General features: G+C 43.1%; 1 protein-coding gene across 2 annotated transcripts in view; it reads left to right on the forward strand.

Moving 5' to 3' along the window:
• LOC126483900 (GPI ethanolamine phosphate transferase 1) overlaps positions 1-23,775 on the forward strand; it is a 272,222-nt gene that overhangs the window by 29,520 nt on the left and 218,927 nt on the right. For both annotated transcript variants that reach the window (XM_050107168.1, XM_050107169.1), the window contains exon 3: positions 14,474-14,573. In XM_050107168.1, the coding sequence (XP_049963125.1) occupies positions 14,474-14,573 (100 nt within the window). The remainder of the gene's footprint in view (positions 1-14,473; positions 14,574-23,775) is intronic.

The raw sequence follows: 23,775 nt of genomic DNA on the forward strand, positions 1-23,775 counted from the left end.
ATTCGTTGAAAATTACTAAACTCCTGCACCCTGCTTCTAGCTGTGGGAAATAGTGAAAAACAAAACTAAAATAAAGTTTGACTATTTTCCATTGCTCTTAATTAATATTTACTGTTTAAAAAAAAAAAAAAGGAAATAAGTCCTACTTCTGGCATTTACACTAACTAATCTATATTACCACTAATGTTGTTTTATCAATAAACTTTCAGCTCCAGAAAAACTTTGTGTGTCTCTGGTAGTAGGAAAACTTTTTCAGCTTTCCCTAGTCACAGATTATTAAGACTTGTGTCTTATGACCTCTGCCCAATTCAAGTAAAATGTGTTTGCTCCATAGTGACTCTAAATAGGAACTGGGACAAACTAGAAGCATTCTTTACTACCACCAAAATTATAACAAGGCCTCCAACTATGATGTCACATTGGAGTGTTCTTAGCAATTATTGTTATCTGGAACCAGACACAGATCTTGCTGGCAGTTTCAACTTTGTTGGTACTGGACACTCCTGGTGTACTTGCTTTTTAACGTCTCCAACCCTGGCTAAGGTACAGTAATATGTGTATGTCTATACAAATAATAAAACTGCAAAACCATCTCATCTGTACATTGAAAATGGTTGCCAACAACTGATTGTGGGTGATGTAGGGAATGTAACAGAATATAATAAGACTACTCTTAAAAACTTGGACTGTCTGTCTCAACATGCTAATCTACAAAACTGGTAGATGAACTGTCAAGGCGTTGTCACAGGTAACGTGAGCATAGCTTGAGACAGCATACAGACTGTATTTCATCAATATCAGATTATCGGGAAAAAATTTGAATTTAAAATTTTAGCAGTGTGCTCAGATTAGTTTAGATGCTGACCTACTTCAATGACATGATCATCACGACATAGTATACCAAAGACCCAATAGATGGCGCTGTTACTCCCCCCCCTCCCCCCTTAGTGACAGAATTATTTTCAGTGTTTTCTGAAGTTTACATCAGTGACAGAATTAAGTGCCACGATCTTATCTTTATGAATACAGACTAACATATGGTTCATCCAAACAATGCCAGATGTTCTACTTGTGCTTGTTTTTACAAACAAGGAGCGGACCAACTCCTCCTTCTGATATACAGACAATTATCAGAATATCCCCCTCATCAAGATACTTGCTGAGAACGCCACTTACTTGATGAGAACAAGCACTGAGATGATGACACTCTGGCTGAAGTAGGCGTTAAGGACAATATGCATTGATTGCAACATTTCTTTGCCATTTCGCTGGTATTTTGTGCCCTTCCTGACACTGCACTGTTCTGGCAAAACCACCAAGCTAAGATGGCTGAAGACTTTTCTAGGAATTTTGGACAAAATATTGTAAGGGAACAGAACTACGGATTGTGTGACTGTGCTCTTAATGCTTAGTGGCTATTCAAAATTTGGTTACATCTGTAGGAAGAAATCCTCTCCCTCAGCTCGGTTGCCAGCACCTTTAGTATAAGATGAATTCATCGACAGAGAGAATACAGTGGAAATGAGTTACAATCCAGCAGAACATGTGGAAAACTTGCAAAATGGATCCAAAACCTAATGGAAGAACAGCGCACAATATTCAGATGCATTTATGGGTGTGTCTACAGTAATATGGGAGAATTTTTTTTCTGGTTGCATCTTGTGGGACAGGGAAAACGTTCCTCACTGAAACCATATCGGCACAATTACGAGCCCAAGGACAATTAGCTGTTGCTTTATTGGGAATCACAGCCACTTTGTTACCTGATGGTAAAACTGCTTTTACAATGTTTAAACTCCTGATAGATTTGGATATCAGTGAACACAGTTTGTGACACCTCTAGGAACAATGACAAAGCCAGGGTTCTATGTGATTGCTGCTCAATAATATTGGTGGAGTACACCATGAGTAATCAAAAAGTAGTGGAGGCAGTTGATAGAATCCTCAGAGATATTCAGAAAAATGATCAGGTCATCGGTGGTGTTAAAATCCTTTTTGTGACAGCTTTAGGCAGACATTTTCAGTTGTACCACGGAAAACAAGGGCAGATGAGAAAGAGCACACTTGAAGATCTCACGTCTGTGGCGATACCATGCAGATGGACTTAACAGTGAACATGCAGCCATGAATAGGAGGCAATGCAAATGGACAGTAGTTTTTTGATTTATTGTTAAAACTTCCTGTAAGAAGATGGTCAAATCATTTTGCCTGGTGATTTGTGCCCATACAGTACTTTTGCTTCAATACCTTATTTCTTCAGTTTATGGTGATTACATGCAAACAACAATTCGTTAAAACTCTTGGCTTTGTAAAGGGCTGTGACAACTTGAAATGATCAAACTGCAAGAATTAACTCAGACATACTCACACATGTTGAGAGAGAAAAATTATTACTAGAGTCGTGTAGCAAGATGACTATAACAGTAATCCATTGAAATTTTTACACTCTTGTTGTAACTCACAATGTGGAAAACACAAGTTGACACTTCCAGAACAAGTGTATTTAATGATCTCGCAGAACAATAGTTCACAGTGGGTGCAGTGTGTGGCAAGGTATGGCATAACCACACGGCAAGGTGGGCACAGTAAAATTCTAGCTAGCTTAGTAAATAGTCTGATGAGCAAGAGCAGGCTGGGGTGATCGCCAAGTGACAATTGGATATGTAGATGGCGTGTCACAGGTTGCACTCGGAGACGTCTTCACAGCCATTGTGCACAATCACTTAGCTGCACTCTTCTCCCCCTGGCAGCCATGCTTCACAGTTGAGTGTTTCAAGTGACCATCACGTTACATGTGTCAGTCAAGCAAAGACAGCACATTGAATTACTACATCCCTTCTTACATGGGAAAGTGGCGAGCTTCATTTCAGTGAGCGGTTCCCAGTCAATGTAGACAGCAGCGTATGGCCGAAACAGCTGGAGTCTTGGTGGCCCCAACGCTGGTAGCAGAGGCCTCTCCTAAGTCCATCTTACAAACATGGATAGAGGTGATTTTGATGGTGTTTCACCATCCGGTCCCCTGTGCCAGAGTGAACACTTAACTTCCCTGCTGCTGTTGGATGATGCAGGAATCCACTTGTCCTGACATCTGAAGTCCTATGCCCGCATGCAGATGCCCGCCCAGAAATGCGGAGACAGCACTGCAGATGGCCCCACAGGTGTTGGTAGCATGGGATGGAGGATAGTATGGGGCTTACAGCCATTGAGGAGTTCCGCGAGACACTTTTCCCTGTCGGCATTGACCTGTAGGAACTCATAAAAAGTGTTAATGCTTCACTGTAGGAGCAGCTGCCACATATTCCTTCATCTGTGTTTTAAAAGTTTAGACAAGTCTTTCAACCTCACCATTTTTGGGGGTGGAAAGACAGAGACAGCAGGTGTTAAATGCTATTTCTGTAGCAGAACTCAACAAAAACCAGGTAACCAAAACGTGACATTGTCCAACAGTGTGAGAGTAAGTCCTACAGTAGCGAAAATTGTGCTGCACACTCTGACCTTAGCTCCACATGTATGGACTGACAGTTGACCACTTATAGAAAGTTGGTGTACGCATTGAGGACAATCAGCCAGGTAGTACCCAGGAAGCGACCCGCCAAGTCAAGATGAACCATTTCCCAGAGGCGTGAGGGTGTTGGCATGGGTGAGAGCGTTTGACAGTGTGCTACTTGCTATTGTTCACACTGATGACATTTGTGAACAAGGTGTTCGTCTTGCCAGCCAACGCCCAGCCAGTACACATGGCACCAGGTGAGCAGTTTAGTTCCCAAGATGCCCTAACGACTATGGTGCACGAGCCGTAAGAATGTCAGGCACAGAGGTTCCAGTGGGACTGCCATGAAAGACCATTGATGTTTGGTTAGTAAGATCACTCTGTCGACCAGTATTAGCAGGTGTCACAAGTGGATGTAATGCCGCAACGGATTGGGGTCCAGACCTGTAATGTTGTCGGGCCAGCCCTGTTGTATGTACTGCCATATCAGTTGTACGAGGGTGTCCCTGGTTGTGGCCGCAACCACAAAGTCCTTCATGCTGTCAAAAGTGCCCACTGCCTGTTGAGCCTCTTTGCCCAGCAGGAAGCACAAGATCTCGTCTTGGTCAAACTTCAGGTCAGGGGATGGAACGGCATGTCTGCATAGGCATGTTGAGTGGTATTGCAGAAGTGAATTTCGTAATTGTACCTGCTGAGAAAGAATGTCCAGTGCTGGAGGTGGTGGGTACTCCTCTCAGGTATAATATGCACAAACTAAGTTGACACTCAGCTCGATGGCTGATGGGAGTGACTGTAAATGGGAAATGTCTTTAAGGACACTCCCATCGGCTGGCGTGCTGATTGTCAGCTTAGTCAGTGTGCATGTAGTAAGTTTGCTACAGGACTTAAGATGGATATCATGGTCTTATAATCCTTAATGAGGTGAAACTTTGTTCTGTATAGGAATACGTGGAATTCCTTCAGCGCAAAGATGATCGTGAAGGGCTCTTTCTCGATTTGTGAGTACCTCTGCTGTATGGCATTGAGCATCTTCAGAGCAAATGCAATTGGATATTCAGAGCCATCCTCATCTCTCTGTGCCAGGACAGCCTCCAAGCCCCGTTCAGAGGCATCTGCTGCTACCACTACCTGGTTGCCCGTTTGAAATGTGGTGAAACATGGTGTTGGCAGGAGGGCCTGCTTCAGGGTTTTGAATACCTGTTCTCATACCTCCAACAATACAAAAGGCACACCCTTCTCCTGCAGGTTGTTGAGTGGGTGCACGATCAATGGCACACCTGGGATAAATTTTCCGTAATTAGATTTTTTTCCCAGATAAAATAGACCTCCTTTGAATTTATGGGGCAAGGAAGGGCAATGGTGGGTTCGACCAGTTTCTGTTTGGGCGTAATACCTTCGCAGGACCAGTGTTTGAAAAAAAAAAAAAAAAAAAAGGGGGGGGGGGAGAGAGAGAGAGAGAGAGAGAGAGAGAGAGAGAGAGAGAGAGAGAGAGAGAGAGAGAGAGATAATGTGTGAGATTGCATTTATGGCCTGTGGACTGGAGTGTGCGGAACAGCCACCACATGTTTCCTAAGTGTTCTTCCGTAGTGACCTCCGTCACCACAGTGTCATCTAGATAATTTATACAGCCTGAACCTTCCTGCAACAGCTGCTCAGAAATCTTTTGGTGCACTGGCCACCCGAAAACTAAGCGTCTGAAATGATGTAATCCATGCGGCCTGTTGACTACCAGGACATCCTGTGATTCCTCATTGAGGGGTAGCTGTAAGCAAGTTTAGGAGAGATCGATCTTTGTAAACTACTGGCTTCTGAAAGTGCAGAGAGAAGCTCATCTGGGATAGATATCAATCTCTGACTGGGAATTGACATAACCTTAAAATCTCCACACAGGTCCAGTTTTCGTGATGTATTTTTCACAATAACAAAAGCTGTTGCCCTCTCACTTGCAAACATGGATTCAGTGATGTCCAGGTCTGTCAATCTATTGAGCTTATTCTTGATACCATCCCTCAATGCAAAAGGCATGGTTGTTCACAGAAGAAGCAAGGGTGTGCTGACATATTGATATATTGTACACTGTAAAGTTCTCCGCTTCTCCTAGACTGTCAGAGAAATTTCAGGGTACTCATTATGGAAGGTTTTCAATCCCTGAAATGATATGTTTGAAGGTTTAACAGGGATGCAGAGGCCCTGGTGCCAACATATAGTTGAACTTGTTTATTGTGCAAAGTGAGTATGATCAACAGTTTCCTGGTGACACAACTGTGATGTGAGACTCTGACAAAATCACATTAGTGTCCATTAATTCCTGTCAAGATGAGTGTGTTTTGCCCAGATCATGGCAGACAGACATGAGATGTCCTTACACTGTGCTTACCTGTCAGGGCAGTCTTCTCTGACATGTGTTCAAAAACAGTCTGGTTACAAAGGAAACAAGTGCAGGTCAGGGGAGTGAGACTACTGTCCTTGTTTATGAGACAGAGTCAGAGTGTTGTGATGTTTGTGCTCTACTGTAGATGCATTTGCTGTGTTGGAAAAATTGGAACACCTTTCTTGGCTTGACATGACATCCACCACCTTGACCAAGAATTCTAATTGATTGCCTGTAGTCTGTATAACTTCAAAGGATTGACCCTGTTTTAAAACATCCTTCAAAGCAGGGTCCTTAGTTTGTAGAGCTTTCTGATGCACCTAATATTCAGAGCCACTCAAATGATCATGTCCCTAATCACTTCTGCATACGATTCCTTATTTACTGCAGTCATAAAACAGCATTTCCTGCTGAGTTCCTACAGTTCAGTCACCCATGCATGGTATGACTGATTAGGCTGTTTATGACACTGATAAAATTCCACTTAGGATGCAACGACATACCAGAATCAGTGAAATTAGGTAGATAATAGAGCACACATTTTGTCAAAGGTCAAATGTGCCAGTTCTGTGAGATGGGCCAGTTTGCACAAAATCTGGTTCATATTGGGTACAATCCACAGTAGGAAAACTGACTTTACAATGGCTGGATCCATTACCTGAAATGCGATAAAGTGTTGCTGGGGCCACTTCGCTTAAGCTTCCCACTCTTCCGCCATCTTTCTGTAAGGTGGGAATCATGGCGGATTTGTAGCTGACTGCCAGGAGGACAACAAGGCTTCCTGACTTTTCTATCCCCCAATTGCTGTACCAAAACTTCCATTGACACACCCAGGAAGGTAGCATGTTGCGCGGGAACTATTGTTGTGTAACAGACATGAAAAATGTGCCTAGTCAGTGCCAGTTATGTTGTAAATCAGAACATAAAAAAACACAAGATAACACTTCCAGAACAAATATAGCTAATGATCTCAGAGGACAATAGTTCACAACAGATACAAGATATGGCATAGCCACTTGGCAGGACAGGTGCAGTACCATTATAGCCAATGTAAATAGCATGATGAGCATGAGCAGACTGAGGGGATCGCTGGTGCAGCAGTCACATACATAAACGGCGTGGCACAAGTAGAGCTGGATGGTCCCCACACAGCCATCATGCTCAGTCGCTTAGCCGCTTTGTCTCTCCCTGATGGCCACACTTCACGGTAGCGGACACAGAGTGACTGTTATGTCGTACTTGCCAGTTGTGTGACAACAGCTGATGTAGCCCAGTGGGTATGGTACAAGGCTTAAAGTTACTTCCCTCCAATGTAACATCATAGAAGCAGAAATTTTGATGAAAAGTGGTGCAGTCAAGTGAGATTTTATACTCCAATCCTGCTTATTCCCATTTCACTTTAAGTGTTTACAATTCCTAGGGAGCTTACGTTATGCCTTGACCATGAACAAAGCTTGAGTCCAGACACTGTGAGTTGCGGCCATGGACCATAATGTCAGTTGCTTTTTGCACTGCCAGCTCTATGTTGCTTACTCCCACGTTACTGAAGCAAACAAGCTCTTTGTCCATGCCCCAATCATACCACTACAAACATTGTGCACAAAGAAGTTTTATGAGACAAAAATAAATTCCATGCATACAAAGCTCAGGCATAGCTATAAATAAATGCCCAGGCAGTGCTGCCTTTCTAAGCAAGTATAAAAATAAATCTGTGAACTAATTCATAAGTATGGGGTAAATATACCATAACCTGTTGGGCTCTAATACTTGTTTTTGATAACTTCTACCCAACTGTATCTGTACACTATGAACCATTTCCAGGGGCACACGTGAACCATTATTTATTGTGTATGGACTGCAGAATAAAACTGAAGAATCTGCAGAATGCTATGACATTCAGTTTTTTCACATCTCTTCTCCAGAAAGAATCACTTGTTGTTACCGAGCGAGGTGATGCAGTGGTTAGACACTGGACTCGCATTCGGGAGGACGACGGTTCAATCCCGCATCCGGCCATCCTGATTTAGGTTTTCCGTGATTTCCCTAAATCGCTCCAGGCAAATGCCGGGATGGTTCCTTTCAAAGGGCACGGCCGACTTCCTCCCCCCGTCCTTCCCTAATCCGATGTGACCGATGACCTCGCTGTCTGGTCTCCTTCCGCAAAACAACCAACCGACCAATCACTTGTTGTTGAGAATTCCAAAATCAGCATTAGGTAACAACTGACTGAAACAAGATAAATCAAAACAATAAAAAATGAATTAATAGCTTTCAGAGGTGAAATTGTAAAGGCAGCGGAAAACCAAATAAGCAAAAAGAGAAGGCTCACTTGAAAACTTTGGATAAGGCATGATATATTCACTTTATCTGAGGAAAGGATAAAACACACAAATGCAGTAAATGAAGTGGACAAAAGGGAATGTAGTCCTGCAAAAAATGTTATTGACAGGAAGTGTGAAACGGTACAGCAGGCATGGGAAGAGAAGAAATGGAAAGCTATAGAAGCATGTATGGCTATGAGAAGGATAGATGATACCTATAGGAAAATTAAAGAAACCTTTAAAGAAAAGAGAAGCAGCTGTATGAAAATCAAGAGCCCAGATGACTAGCCACTACTATGCAAAGAAGAGAGGGCTGATAGGTGGAAGGAACATGTAAAAATCTGCACAAAGGAAAAGAACTCTCCTCAGTAAGCTTTAATCCTAGGGGACACATCCCCAGGTTGCAGATATGGGAGTGCTCATAAGCAGCAATTGCAGCTGAAGGATGGGAGGGAAATAAAATACCACCTGTGGACCACAAAGGCTGGAGATAAATCTTTGATACCAAGACTGCCACCACAGCTTCTTTGAGGTCCAAGGCTGTGATGAGCATTTAGGTCAGAGCAACAATCAGAAACAGTGGTGTAAGAGCCCATAGGAGTCAATAGCAAGTCTCAAGTCTTCCAGGAAGATCCTGACCTTGGTGTCACGTGGCAACCAACCATAAAATATTTAAGCGAAAAACTGATGCAATTATGCGGCACACACAAATGAAAGGGAAGTATAATGCTAAGATGACCCCCTCGAGTGATGAAAACATGAGGGTGTTCCCCACAAATGACAGAACATCTAAACAATGGTTCATTGTGCAAAGGTCAGAAGTGTGCATTTCTGTTTGGAACATCAGCACTAAGACAGGACACAATGCTGGATTAAGTGCTGTATAGAAAGACGTCGTATCAAAAAAATGGAAGGGGGCAAGATGATGACAGATAGGGAGAGGATATAAACTTCTATATATAATGGGACAGACAATACCAGAAATGCGGTTGGGATAATATTATATCAGTATGTGGACCAAAATGTGAAATAAATAGAAGGGGTCATAATATCTCGATACTATCTTGACAAAACTAGGTAGGGAGTGCCCTATGTGCAGCAAGTGTGATGTCCCAAACCCAAGAAACAAGAATTCTGGGAAGAACTGTATCTTCAGCTAAGTGCACATGCTGCATAAATATTGATGAAATGTTTGTATTAAGCTGTCTATTTGACAGAAAATCTGAAGGTGTAATGAAATAGCACTTCTATTTTTTTAATATAATTTCCTGTAATCAGCTAGTGTAATAAACCCATAAGCAGTTAAGAAAAGAAGGTTTGTTTAGTAGCTACATGAACCCTAAAACAGTCAAGTTTGTTTGTAGATGGTACAATAATTTATATTAGTGATGATCCTCGAGAAACAAGCATGGCTTACCAGCATTGCTGAAAAACAACACTAATATTGTTCAGTGCTGCTACATTTTTGCCATGCAGAATTTCTCAAAGCAAGCGGAGTACAAACAGAATAACTCTCTAAACAAGTGTTGTAATTTGGCGTTTCAACATAAACTCACAACTATTCCATCCATTTAATGACCCATGATGTACGGCTCCAAACTATTCAACAATTTGAAACACTTTTATTACTAAAACATATATTTGCACTTGTATGAATCCAAAACATTGTTAAGGCTAGAAAAATTTTCTGTGTCAAATTGTCTAAAACAGTTCATACTGCAAAAACTTCTGAATGAATTCTATCAACAAACTACTTAGCTCAAAACTTCAAACAGCAGACTAATGCTTATGTCCAATCATCCCATTGTATATAACACCGTCTTTTTGTGACCAAAAACTACCTTCTCATGCCTTTGTAGTGATTTGAATAGGCTATTAAAGATAGCCGATCCAGTGGCTCAGGCTGACCCAAACAAGCTCTCAGCTACATATGTGGGAATCTCCACTACAGACTGTTAACAAAGATCTACGCATTCAGAATAGGTTCCCAGGTATGTGAGTCAGCACCGAGTGTACATGATAGGGTGAGCATCAATGTGCAACGGTTTGTTGGCGACACTGTAGTGTACAAGAAAGTGTCTTCGTTTAGTGACTGAGGGACAGTATATGGTGACTTAGAATTTCAATTGGGTTGATGAATAGCTAATTGTTGTAATTGTAGAACAATACAAGTTAATGCAGATGAGTAGGAAAAACAATTGTGTAATGTTGGAATACAGTATTAGTGGTATGCTACTCGACACAGTCACATTGATTACATATCTATATGCCTTTGTATAAGCCTTAATTTTTCTTATCTTGTCTTTGTGGTCCATACCCAAAACGTATGTTTGTAGCAGTAGAACCATTCTGCAGTCAGCCGCAAATGCCGATTCTCCAAATTTTCTCAGTGGTGGTTTGTGAAATGGACATCATCTTCCCTCCAGCGATTCATACAGTATATGATTTCACGAAGCATCGTGATAATGTGTTCCTAAAACTACTGGCAATAAATTTAGCAGCGCATTTATATTGCTTTGATGTCCTCCTTTAATCCAACTTGGAATTGAATGGCTGTTGATCTCACTATTTTTAAAATGTACCTCCCCGTCAGACTGGAAAATACAGTACCCTGAGTTACTTAACCTGATGCAGCAACTCCGCCGACCCTTCTTCCTCCCTGAGGCTTTTAATGTGCATAACACCTTTTTGGGGTGTCCCAGGCAATCTGCTTGGAGTCTCCTCACTGTATTGTTGGTTGATGATTTTAAATCGTGTTATCCCAATGACAGATTCCCTGCCCATTTCAGTTCAGCACACAGTTCATTCTTGGCCATCAGTCTTACACTTTTGTAGCAATCCTATACTCCAAGGGCCATTCTCACAGATGGAGGGCTGGGGAAATTGGGGTGAGAATGCAAGACTGTCAGCGAGCTCATGAATGACTCAAATGACATTTCTTGATGGTCAATTTCATGATCTTCAAATAGCTTCAAAAACAAAGAATGCTGGGAATAGTTTACATCCTCCCTGGAAATGCATACACCCCCCCCCCCCCCCCCCCCCCCGCCCAGATGGGGGTGAAACACTGTGGGTTATTTGACCACCAATGCCCAATGACTATTCCTAGCCTTCACCTTCATGGTATTTCCACTGATCCCCGTGACTTCTTGGAGCATTTTGTGATCAACTTTGCAGACACATCAATGGTTCACTCTTACCGCCCTTCTTTCCAGGCACAAAATAAAGGATGAAGGACATTTTCCTGTCTTTTACTATACACTGTTCAGAACCATACAATGAACCATTCACAGAGAGGGAACTACTTGTTGGCCTTGACTCACAACATGACGTAGCACTAGGTGCCGACTTGCTCCATAATGAACTGTTCCAAAACCTTAATGTATATCAGAAAAATTAACTTCTCAGAGTTTTTAATTTATCTTCCTCAGTGGTGAATATCTCACACAGTGGTGGAATAGTACCATTATCCAAATCCTTAAGCCAGGAAAGGACCCATCCTCCATTGACAGCTACTGACCAGGCACCATTACTTGTATGCTGTTTAAATCACTTGACAGGATGATGATCCTTGGATTGTGCTGGTCCCTCAAGTCGTGAGGCCTTTTGCCCACCTACCAGCATAGTTTATGGAAGAACCAGACCACAACCAACCACTTGGTCAGATTAGAAATGGCAATACCACTTCACTTACCTTTTACTAAATACCACCATCTTGCTGAAGTTTTGTTTGACTTACATGAAGTGTATGACACTGCCTTATACTATCATATGTTGATCATACTCTATGGCTGGGATTTTTGTTGCACTTTACTGACATTTATATACAACCTCGTGTCCTACTGATCATTCATGGTTAGTTAATAAACACCTCAGCTGTCCCCACAGCTGCAGGAGAATGAGATATTTCAGGCCTCTGTGTTCAGTGTTGCCTTTTCCCTTGTAGCCATCAATGGAATAATTGACTCTATGGGACTGACCATTACTCCTACCCTCTATGCAGATGACTTTTACCTTTAGTGTAGCTTTCAGTCCATGGCTCTCACTGAGTGTCAATGCCAAGAAGCCGTGTAAAGGACCTCTCCTTGGGCCACAATCATGACCGTACTTTCTATCTCACCAAAATGCAGATCATGGGCTTTTGTCATTGCATCTTGATCCATCGAGATACAGAACTTTTCCAAGTAATCCAACACCTCAAAGAGGTTGTAAAAGCCTACTTCCTAGGGCTGCTCTGATAATAAATGGACGTGGCTTCCCCCTATCCATTAAGTTGTTTACAGGAACTGAATGACTCTGATTTCTCTGTCAGACCTCTTAGGTTGCTGACTACTTTACTCTGTTAGTGTTCATTAGGCCTGTAGTTGTATCACAATTAAACTGTGGATTCCATGTATATGATTAAACAACACTATAATTGTTGCAGCTGAGGCTAGGTTTGTCACCAGGGCTTTCCAAAAGAAATCACTAGACAGTTGTTGGCTGAGTCTGGGATCCTACTGCTGCAGTTTTGGCTTCACCAACCATTACTTTACTATGCCTTCTCTGTCTCTCAATTCCTTAACTATCCCAACTATCAGATCATTTTACTCAGTCAGGAATTCTGATATTTGACACATGGCAGGACTCCAGATTGGAATTCAATGGGAAAACCTTCATAAAGATCTTTCTCTCCCTCAATCGGCTGTATCCACCAGGTCACTTCATGCAACCTCCTAGTTTCTACCTAGACCACACATTCAGCTTGGAGTGTAATGACAATGGTTGGTTGGTTATGGTGTGGTACACTCCATTTACAATCTGTCACCCTGATGCATATGTGTCAGCTTTATCTCCTAAATAATTTCCAGTTACTATTCTTGAAGTGGTTTCCTTTTGTGGTCCTGATATACCGTCCCATGAGATAGTGACGTATGACTACTTCACCTTCTGGAGTGAGGTGGATGCTGGAAGAGCTTTAGTCAATTTCAAGCTACTAAATTACATAAACCAGTTTTCACTACTCTTCTTTCTTGTACCAGCAATGGTTCTCATGTACATTTCAAATTACAATGATGGGTAAACTGATCTCTCTTACTTCATAGCTTATGACAGATTACAACATTTGTACATGTACCCCTGTGATGACATACAACAGCACATAGCCGACTGACAGTTTTCATAATGAAACTTAATTTGTTCCATCGTCTACATTCTTGGCAGCACCCCTTTGCTTCTTTATCTCCAGGGCACTGACAAGCCGTGGCATCTAAGCATTACAGGGTCTCCACAGCAGGTGGAAACACACATTTTTCATCATGCCTTGCCAGTGTCAAGGTAACTCCTTTTTTCATATATCTGCAAATACGTCAAATGAGTGCAAGCACAGTGGGGTGTTCTGCTCTTAACAACTACCTAAACTACATTTTCAGTTTCCACGAACATCTTTCATCGGCCTAAGAGGATGAAAATGGAACTTGTTATTGCATTGAATCCCACGTTACACTACAGATCCCCCCACTTAGATGAAATATTTTGTGCAACCCAACTTACTTAACTATTTACAACAATGCGTCTCACCTCCATGACACCCCAACCCCTTGGATTTGTGTGTAGATCCCAAATGACAGTGTTTTTTTTTTTAGAGTTACGATGGAAACCATTGCAACTGTATAAATGAAGAGTTGTATTCACAGTTATAATGTATGTATCTGATCGATACTGTTTTCATGGTGTGGTAGATTTGTTACACAGTTTACTTGCATCAATGTTATTGCTGTGCCTACAAGTAAGTGCTGAGCTTTCCTGAAGCAGTGTACAACCATTTGACTTCACTTATGGAAATACAAGCATATGACCACCTCTGTGGATTCACTCATACCTCCCGAAACACAGTGGGTACACAGTCTAAGTGTCCCAGTAGCAACTGCATGTTAACAGATACAGTTTAAGCTATCGGGCAGCATAGAAAAAGATGAACAATTTTGACTTAATCTTGTGTCTTGTCGATGTAATTGCTGTTGGGTAAACAGTGACTTTTGTGAGAGCCTTTTATATGTTTTCTAGCAGTCGTACTTCAGATGTGGCAAATTTTCTTGGCTAATTGTAAGTCACTCATTTGTGCTACATGTCCATAACATTTCAAACGTGTTTTTGTGCAACGGAACTTAATTGTACCATCGGAGAAAACATTTATTCTGGGCTTTTGCTCATCCAGATAGCTTCTTTCGTATGCATCTTTTAAATTATTACCTATCTGCAAATTTTGTTGTGATCATAAACTTTTCAATCAGCTATGCATTTTGTTTTCAGGGGTGGAAAGAAAATCCTGTTGAGTTCGATACTGTGTTCAATCAGAGCCGCTTCACATGGTCCTGGGGAAGTCCTGACATTCTACCTATGTTTGCAAAAGGTATGTATACTCATTAATCATTAGATCAGCTATGTTGTTAAATAACTACAGACAGTATTTTCATACAGAGTGTACAAAGAAAAAACACCAAAGACATGTAGTATGTTATGGTCATTTTTTAAGAAGGTACCCAGTGTGGAAATGCATAGTTTCGGCACTATGGGCCATCAGAGTTTGATAATGATGGTGTTGGAGCTTCTTTGGATTGTGTTTGGTATCCTCCCTAGTTATGCATCCCCATTAGCTATCAGATTGAAGTGGACACTTATGACACCACAAACAGCTCTCCAATGGATTACACTGAATACAAATCTTGACTAGGGTGACAAATCCTTCCCATCTGTGACCAGATGCAGTATGCTTACTTCTGACAGGGTATTGATAATTATTGGTAATGATCTGTCTAATCATGTTACAAAATTTGAATTTTAAAATCCTTTTGGCCCACACAGTAAATATGTAAAAACATTACCACAGAATAGTACATAAAGTAATATGCTGTAACTTCCAGTGTTATGCGTGCACCGTTTCATAGTTTGTGCAGGAAGTTTGTGCTTGATTTGGCCTCTAGAGGCCACCTAGCCTGCTAATAAGACAGCAGATGCATGTGCAAGCTGCAACACCTATTGTAACTAATTACTTTATAGGCCGGAGCACAAAGCTCCACCAGGCACTTGTGTATCATTCATTGTATTGTTACTCTGCTTTCCATATATGTGAACAGTTTGAGCAATAAAATGTAGTGTACTTTGGGTTAGAACACTTTTTGCAGATGAATACGGTATTTGTCTCCACATGTCCCACTTCAGTCATTAATCCTTTGAGTTTCATTTCCATGGAAGTGGTGCTTCAATCTCTTCTTGAGCAGCAGCAGCAGCAGGCACTGGCAGTTGCTATTTCCAGTTTAATGACTACATTGGCACAACCTGCAACGCTGTCAACAACATATCCACCACCATCCGCTGCATATGATGGTGCAGCAGAAGAATGGTATACTTATGAGGAATGCCTTCAGCAACATTTCCAGGCATTTGAGGTAACAGAAGTAAACTTGTGCAAGGGCCTGTTTTTATCGTGAATTTCGCCCCAGTTTTTGTGTGAGCTCGCTCCCTTACAAGGACCTCCAACTCTTTCTTTCGTTCAGATGTGAGAGTTCCTTTCTGCCTATCATTGTAAATCTACTCATGTTATTGCTGCTTTTGTCAAATTTTACCTCTGCCAAAAGTTATCAAAATGGTCATACAAGGCATGGGCACCAGAACTATGTGAACTTAGCCATTGTTGTAATTTTGTGACAAATGTTCATAAGGAATCCTACACCAATCTTGGGGTTCGTGATGAAATCATACGTTTTGCTCCTGATAAGGAAGTTAGTGAGCAAACTCTGCAGTGTGAAAATCCTACGCTTACTGAAGTTTTGAATGTAGCTCATTTGAAGTTTCATGTGCTGCAGGTTGTCAGACAGAAGCCTGGTTCGGCATTTCAGAAATCAGTTCCCCTCACCCCTCCCAGTCATCAGTTCATTCGCAAGGGAATTTAGACACTACTGCAGCAGTCCAGCTAGTGTCTTAATGTATAGGTAATCATTGTTCACGACAACAACAGTCCACATCACAACAGCGACAGCCTCATGCTCTGCCGCCTTCATGCTCATACTGCTTCATTAAAAAAAAATGGACTGCATGTCTCAAGTGCTGAGCAATGTGTAATAGGTACCATAAGAAATGACACATTGTTTCTGTGTGAAACTCTTTTCCAAACCTGAGTGAGGATGAAACGAACATGGATGTGAATAGTGTGTCAGCAGTGACGGTGTCTCAAGGTAAGTTGTATATGAAGTGTGTGTGTTTAACAAACCATTGAGAATGATGATGGACAAAGGTGCAGCAGCAAAGTTGGTGAATTCTCAGACTCATGTGGATTTGGATTCTCTCCTTTTGACTCCAGTGTACCAGAGGCTAGTGAGTTATAACAAACAACAGATTCCCATTCTTGGACAGTTTTCTGCACCTACTGTGGTTTGTTCATTAACATTCCTAGTAGAAGACAATGCTTACACTGCAAATCTGTTTGGCTTGGACACTTTCAAACTGTTTGAATTCTCCATTGATGATGAAGTGCATTTGGTTTCTAATCAAGTTCCGTATCAACAGTGGCAGACTCCCTGTGCTGAATTTCATGTCTATTTTCTCCAGGACTTGCTTGTGCAACTGAATTTCAGGCTCATATTATGATGAAACAGTCTGCCTGCCCGTTTTTCTCTGGCCCAACTGTTACTGGTACCCTCACAGGATGAAGTAAATGTAGAATTTGATCATCTTCAGTACCTTCATGTTAGTCGATCTCTTTCTTCCAGTGAATGGTCAAGCCCACTGGTGATACCCAAAAAACCTACCGGTAAAATACACCATACACCTCTTCGGTGATTTTAAAATGCCTATTAATGCACAGTCAATCATTGATACCTACACTTTGCTATGCTGTAACAAGCTGTTCGCAAAATTATCAGGAAGCCATTATTTTTCAAAGATTGACTTGGCAGAGGCATATTTACAGTGGCCGCTTGGCGAGGAATCTATGTCTTCTAGTTACCAATACCCCATTTGTGCTTTATCAATACCAGCATTTACCTTATGGTGGGGAAACACACCATTATTTTTCAGTGCTTTCTAAAGCCACTTATTGTATCACTTCCAGTCTGCATCAACTATTTAGATAACATAGCAGTGTGTGGTGCCTCTATAGAGGAACATTTGCAGAACCTTCATGCTCCATGTTCTTGTTTTACAGCCTGCAGGATTAAAGTGCAATTTTTATAAGACCCAGTTTTTTCAACTATCCATTATTTACACTCCTGGAAATTGAAATAAGAACACCGTGAATTCATTGTCCCAGGAAGGGAAAACTTTATTGACACATTCCTGGGGTCAGATACATCACATGATCACACTGACAGAACCACAGGCACATAGACACAGGCAACAGAGCATGCACAATGTCGGCACTAGTACAGTGTATATCCACCTTTCGCAGCAATGCAGGCTGCTATTCTCCCATGGAGACGATCGTAGAGATGCTGGATGTAGTCCTGTGGAACGGCTTGCCATGCCATTTCCACCTGGCGCCTCAGTTGGACCAGCGTTCGTGCTGGACGTGCAGACCGCGTGAGACGACGCTTCATCCAGTCCCAAACATGCTCAATGGGGGACAGATCCGGAGATCTTGCTGGCCAGGGTAGTTGACTTACACCTTCTAGAGCACGTTGGGTGGCACGGGATACATGCGGACGTGCATTGTCCTGTTGGAACAGCAAGTTCCCTTGCCGGTCTAGGAATGGTAGAACGATGGGTTCGATGACGGTATGGATGTACCGTGCACTATTCAGTGTCCCCTCGACGATCGCCAGTGGTGTACGGCCAGTGTAGGAGATCGCTCCCCACACCATGATGCCGGGTGTTGGCCCTGTGTGCCTCGGTCGTATGCAGTCCTGATTGTGGCGCTCACCTGCACGGCGCCAAACACGCATACGACCATCATTGGCACCAAGGCAGAAGCGACTCTCATCGCTGAGGACGACACGTCTCCATTCGTCCCTCCATTCACGCCTGTCGCGACACCACTGGAGGCGGGCTGCACGATGTTGGGGCGTGAGCGGAAGAGGGCCTAACGGTGTGCGGGACCGTAGCCCAGCTTCATGGAGATGGTTGCGAATGGTCCTCGCCGATACCCCAGGAGCAACAGTGTCCCTAATTTGCTGGGAAGTGGCGGTGTGGTCCCCTACGGCACTGCGTAGGATCCTACGGTCTTGGCGTGCATCCGTGCGTCGCTGCGGTCCGGTCCCAGGTCGACGGGCACGTGCACTTTCCGCCGACCACTGGCGACAACATCGATGTACTGTGGAGATCTCATGCCCCACGTGTTGAGCAATTCGGCGGTACGTCCACCCGGCCTCCCGCATGCCCACTATATGCCCTCGCTCAAAGTCCGTCAACTGCACATACGGTTCACGCCCACGCTGTCGCGGCATGCTACCAGTGTTAAAGACTGCGATGGAGCTCCGTATGCCACGGCAAACTGGCTGACACTGACGGCGGCGGTGCACAAATGCTGCGCAGCTAGCGCCATTCGACGGCCAACACCGCGGTTCCTGGTGTGTCCGCTGTGCCGTGCGTGTGATCATTGCTTGTACAGCCCTCTCGCAGTGTCCGGAGCAAGTATGGTGGGTCTGACACACCGGTGTCAATGTGTTCTTTTTTCCATTTCCAGGAGTGTATTTTGGTTTAGAAGTGTCGCATACTGGCATTAGACCATTTAGACAGCATATTGATGATATTGCTGTGTTCCACACCTCATGTCCATCAATGAATTAAAGGCATTTTTAGGCAAAACTGCATACTACCACAAATTCATACCAGATGCTGCTACTGTGGCACAACCATTCTATGCATTATTATGTAAAGATGTTCCCTTGCGCTGGTTTCCACTTGTGACTGGGCGTTTAAGTTGCTGTAATCTGACCTCCAGGTCATGCTCCTGATCCTTTGAAAAATTATTTTGGATTACAAAATTGTGTTTCTGTTTGGGATGGCGTGCTGCTATTAGCTACAGATGACACTACTCCACCGGCTGTAATCCCATCTGCCCTTCAGTGGGAGGTTATGCGTTTATTGCATGTGGACCACTGCATTGTGTCACATACAAAAGCAGACATGTTTTTTGGTCAGGCATTGATTGGGAAATGTGTGAGTTGTTGCAGCCTGCGCACAGTGTGCCACCCATCAGGCAGTTTGCCTTGATTCTTTGTCACTATGGCCAGATCCACAGTAGCCTTGGAAATGAATTCACATAGATTTTGTGGGTCCTTTTTTTAAATTTCCACTAGCTTGTAATTGACGTTTATTCTAAGTTTCTGTATGCTATATGGGGGTGCATTGTCTGTCTACTTCTGCAGTGGCAACAATTTCAGCTTTGTCCAAAATTTTTGGAATGGAAGTTCATATACTGTAGTTACAGGCAACCGTGTCCAGTTCATATCTCAGGAATTTGAAGATATTTGGAAAAAAAAAAGAAGGAAAAAAAAAGGAGGTCGTGTCCACCATATCACGGCTCCCCCTCTCTGCTCTCAATCAAATGGAGATGCAGAATGACTAATATGAATATTTAAGACTCTGATGAAAAAAGTCCATTTTGGATATGCCGCCAGAAGTAACTCTTGACCGGTTCCACAGTTCTTGTAGGTTCAGTCCTTTTGACGATAAGAATCCAGTAGAGTTGTTGCATGGTCGTCAGCCACAGACTCTGCTACATCTGTTTCGGCCAACCCCACGCCATCAATCAGCACTGGTGCTGCAACCTTCTGGCCCGACACAGCTGTTTGGGCTCATGGGTATGGCCGCTTGCCGAAATGGGTGCCAGCGGTAATTGAGAATACCTGTGGCTGACACCTGTGTGTTGTCTACATGACTGAGGGGGGCATCATTACACATTGACCAGCTACACTGAAGCGCCAAAGAAACTGGTATAGGCATGCGTATTCAAATACAGAGAGATTATATATAAAAACAAAGATGAGGTGACTTACCGAACGAAAGCGCTGGCAGGTCGATAGACACACAAACAAACACAAATATACACACAAAATTCAAGCTTTCGCAACAAACTGTTGCCTCATCAGGAAAGAGGGAAGGAGAGGGGAAGACGAAAGGAAGTGGGTTTTAAGGGAGAGGGTAAGGAGTCATTCCAATCCCGGGAGCGGAAAGACTTACCTTAGGGGGAAAAAAGGACAGGTATACACTCGCACTCACACACATATCCATCCACACATACAGACACAAGCAGACATATTGGTCTTTTAAATATGTCTGCTTGTGTCTGTATGTGTGGATGGATATGTGCGTGAGTGCGAGTGTATACCTGTCCTTTTTTCCCCCTAAGGTAAGTCTTTCCGCTCCCGGGATTGGAATGACTCCTTACCCTCTCCCTTAAAACCCACTTCCTTTCGTCTTCCCCTCTCCTTCCCTCTTTCCTGATGAGGCAACAGTTTGTTGCGAAAGCTTGAATTTTGTGTGTATATTTGTGTTTGTTTGTGTGTCTATCAACCTGCCAGCGCTTTCGTTCGGTAAGTCACCTCATCTTTGTTTTTATATATAATTTTTCCCACGTGGAATGTTTCCCTCTATTATATTGATATCACAAATACAGAGAGATGTAGACAGGCAGAATACAGCCTATATAGACAACAAGTGTCTGGCAAAGTTGTTAGATCGGATTCTGCTGCTACAATGCGAGGTTATCAAGATTTAAGTGAGGTTGAACCTGGTATTATAGTTGGCGCATGAGCGATAGGACACAGCATCTCTGAGGTAGCGATGTAGTGGGGATTTTCCTGTACTATCATTTCATGAATGTACCATGAATATCAGGAATCCAGTAAAACATCAAATCTCCAACAGTGATGCAACTGGAAAAAGATTCTGCAAGAACAGGACCAATAACAGCTGAAGAGAATCATTCAGTGTGACAGAACTGCAACCCTTCCACAAATTGCTGCATATTTCAATGCCGGGCCATCAACAAGTGGGCTTTTGGAACTGGAGGCCGACTCGTTTATCCTTGATGACTGCATGACAAAAAGCTTTACACCTCACCTGGAACTGTCAATGCTGACATTGGACTGTTGATGGCTAGAAACATGTTGCCTGGTCGGACAAGCCTCATTTCCAATTGTATCAAGCAGATGGATGTGTACGGATATGGAGACAACCTCATGAATCCATGGACCGTGCATGTCAGCAGGGGACTGTTCAAGCTGGTGGAGGCTCTGTAATGGTGTGGGATGTGTGCAGTGGGAGTGATATGGGACCCCTGATATGTCTAGATACGGCTCTGACAGGTGACACGTACATAGGCATCCTGTCTGATCACCTGCATCCATTCGTGTCCATTGTGCATTCCGACAGACTTGGGCAATTCCAGCAAAACAATGCGACATCCCACACGTCCAGACTTGTTACAGAGTGGCTTCAGGAACACTCTTCTGAGTTTAAACACATCCACTGTGACCCACGCTCTCCTTCCTCGGGTGCATCGCCAGAGGGGGTCACGGCGCTTAGGTGCGATCGCTGGCCGCTTTCGGAGAGAGAGGACGTACTAGCATACATGCAGTTTGTGTTAGGTGGCCCGCATGAACGGCCACATTTCGTAAGCGGGATTGTATTGTACGGTGAACTGTTTTGAGGTGGGAAGCCATGCCTCATCACGGTTTGTGTTGCGACTTATACAGAAGGGAAGTGAGGCAATGTGCCTGGAGGCATGATGTTCTGCTGTTTGTATTATCAAGTTCCTGGCTTCTTGTGGTAAGATTGCTCTTTCCTTATGCATTGTAGCCTCCCTTAAGGAGGAGCCTTTCGACAGAGCAACATTGAGTGTTCAATAAGCGTGCAGTTGAAATTACTGTTATAACCAAATACGTCGTTGCTCTGTGATTATTAAATACTGTTGGCAAGATTACTACTTTTTGACAGAGTGCCGTTGATATTCCTGTTGCTGTTAACGTGCACCGTTGAATGGCAATTTGTTTAACAGCAAAGCAATGAGAAGAGCCTTTCGACAGAGCAACATTGAGTGTTCAATGAGCGTGCAGTTGAAATTACTGTTATTACTAAATACGTCGTTGCTCTGTGATTATAAATAACTTGGCAAGATTACTATCTTTCGACAGTGCGCCATCGATATTTCTTGTTGTTATTAACATGCGCAGTCGAATCACAATTTGTTTAACGACAAGCTGCAAGAAGAGCCTTTCGACAAAGTGCCGTTGAGTGCTCAATCAGTACAGTTGAAAATACTGTTATTACCAAATGTTTTACAGCCACTAGCAGTTGTACTCTGGGCTTGTGTCTTGGTGGATTACATAGTTTTTTTTTTATATTGCTGTTTAAGCCCCTTTAGTTGTTTAAACGTCCTTATTTTTAATGCATGTATATGCTGGGTCACAGCAGATCTGGCAACTTAAGTATTACTGTTGTCACTAACACCTGCTACTTGTTGCTTCAGTGATTATCTTGTTGTAGTTCTTTACCTCCGTCTGTTAATATTTAAAAGGTAAAATAATTCTGGGTATTTAATAGTATTATCCGTAGCAGGTTTACCTGGTAGCTTACGGCCATCAGCTGTAGTATTCTGAGCTTGTTCCTTGGTTGATTACATTTTTTTCTAATTTTATGTACATATGTACTGCTTAAATTGTGTGTGTGTGTGTGTGTGTGTGTGTGTGTGTGTGTGTGTGTGTGTAGTCACCACAGATCTGAGAATTAACCTATCATTATTGAGAATTGTGCCCCAGTTGTTGGTTTGATTGCATAGTGACCATAATTTTGGTATATCGTTTTATATACATTCTTCCGACTTAAGGTTTGTAAAGACAAGAAACGTCCGTATTTATGATCATTGCAGGACCGATATTGGTTTCTGATGTTCCGCTCCCAACTGTGATCCTGTACCCTGTACCATGGGCACGTATTTGGGTTGAGAGAGTTGCCTATTCTGAGGCGCGCCACTTGCTATCTTTGTCGGAGCCTGTATTGCTTGATCCCCCAGAACTTGGCCTAGCCCTCCCACTCCCACTCCTACTTAACGATAAATCCAGCCTTGAGTAGGACCATATTACGCTGACCACCAAACTCCCCAGACATGAACATTATTGAGCATATCTGGGATGCCTTGCAAAGTGTTGTTCAGAAGAAATCTCCACTCTCTCATGCTCTTACGGATTTATGCAGAGCCCTGCGGGATTCATGGTGTCAGTTCCCTGCAACACTACTTCAGACATTAGTCGAATCTGTGTGTTCACAGGGGCCTTACACAGTATTAGGCAGGTGTGCCAGTTTCTTTGGCTCCTCAGTGTATGACGTCGCATTGATGGTTGTGCACCGAGTGTGCTTCTGACCCCCCTCCCCCTCCTCCCGCATCCTCCATCTGCCTGGATGTCTCTTACATCGCAGTGGGCGCCCTCGCCTTCTCTGCCACTGTTGCTGACATCTTTACCAATGTGTCCTCTGCAGTGGATGTCCCCTACAGCTGCCAGGAGATATGGTGGGAAATGGAGGCTGCACCAGTGTCGCCTGTCCTACTGTAAGGCCTTTCACAGGCTGTGGGTGCCACACCTGTTCGTGCTCGCACCACTTCTGACCTGACAGCCTCC

This window comes from Schistocerca serialis, chromosome 6, assembly GCF_023864345.2.
Source record: "Schistocerca serialis cubense isolate TAMUIC-IGC-003099 chromosome 6, iqSchSeri2.2, whole genome shotgun sequence".
Lineage (NCBI taxonomy): Eukaryota > Metazoa > Arthropoda > Insecta > Orthoptera > Acrididae > Schistocerca > Schistocerca serialis.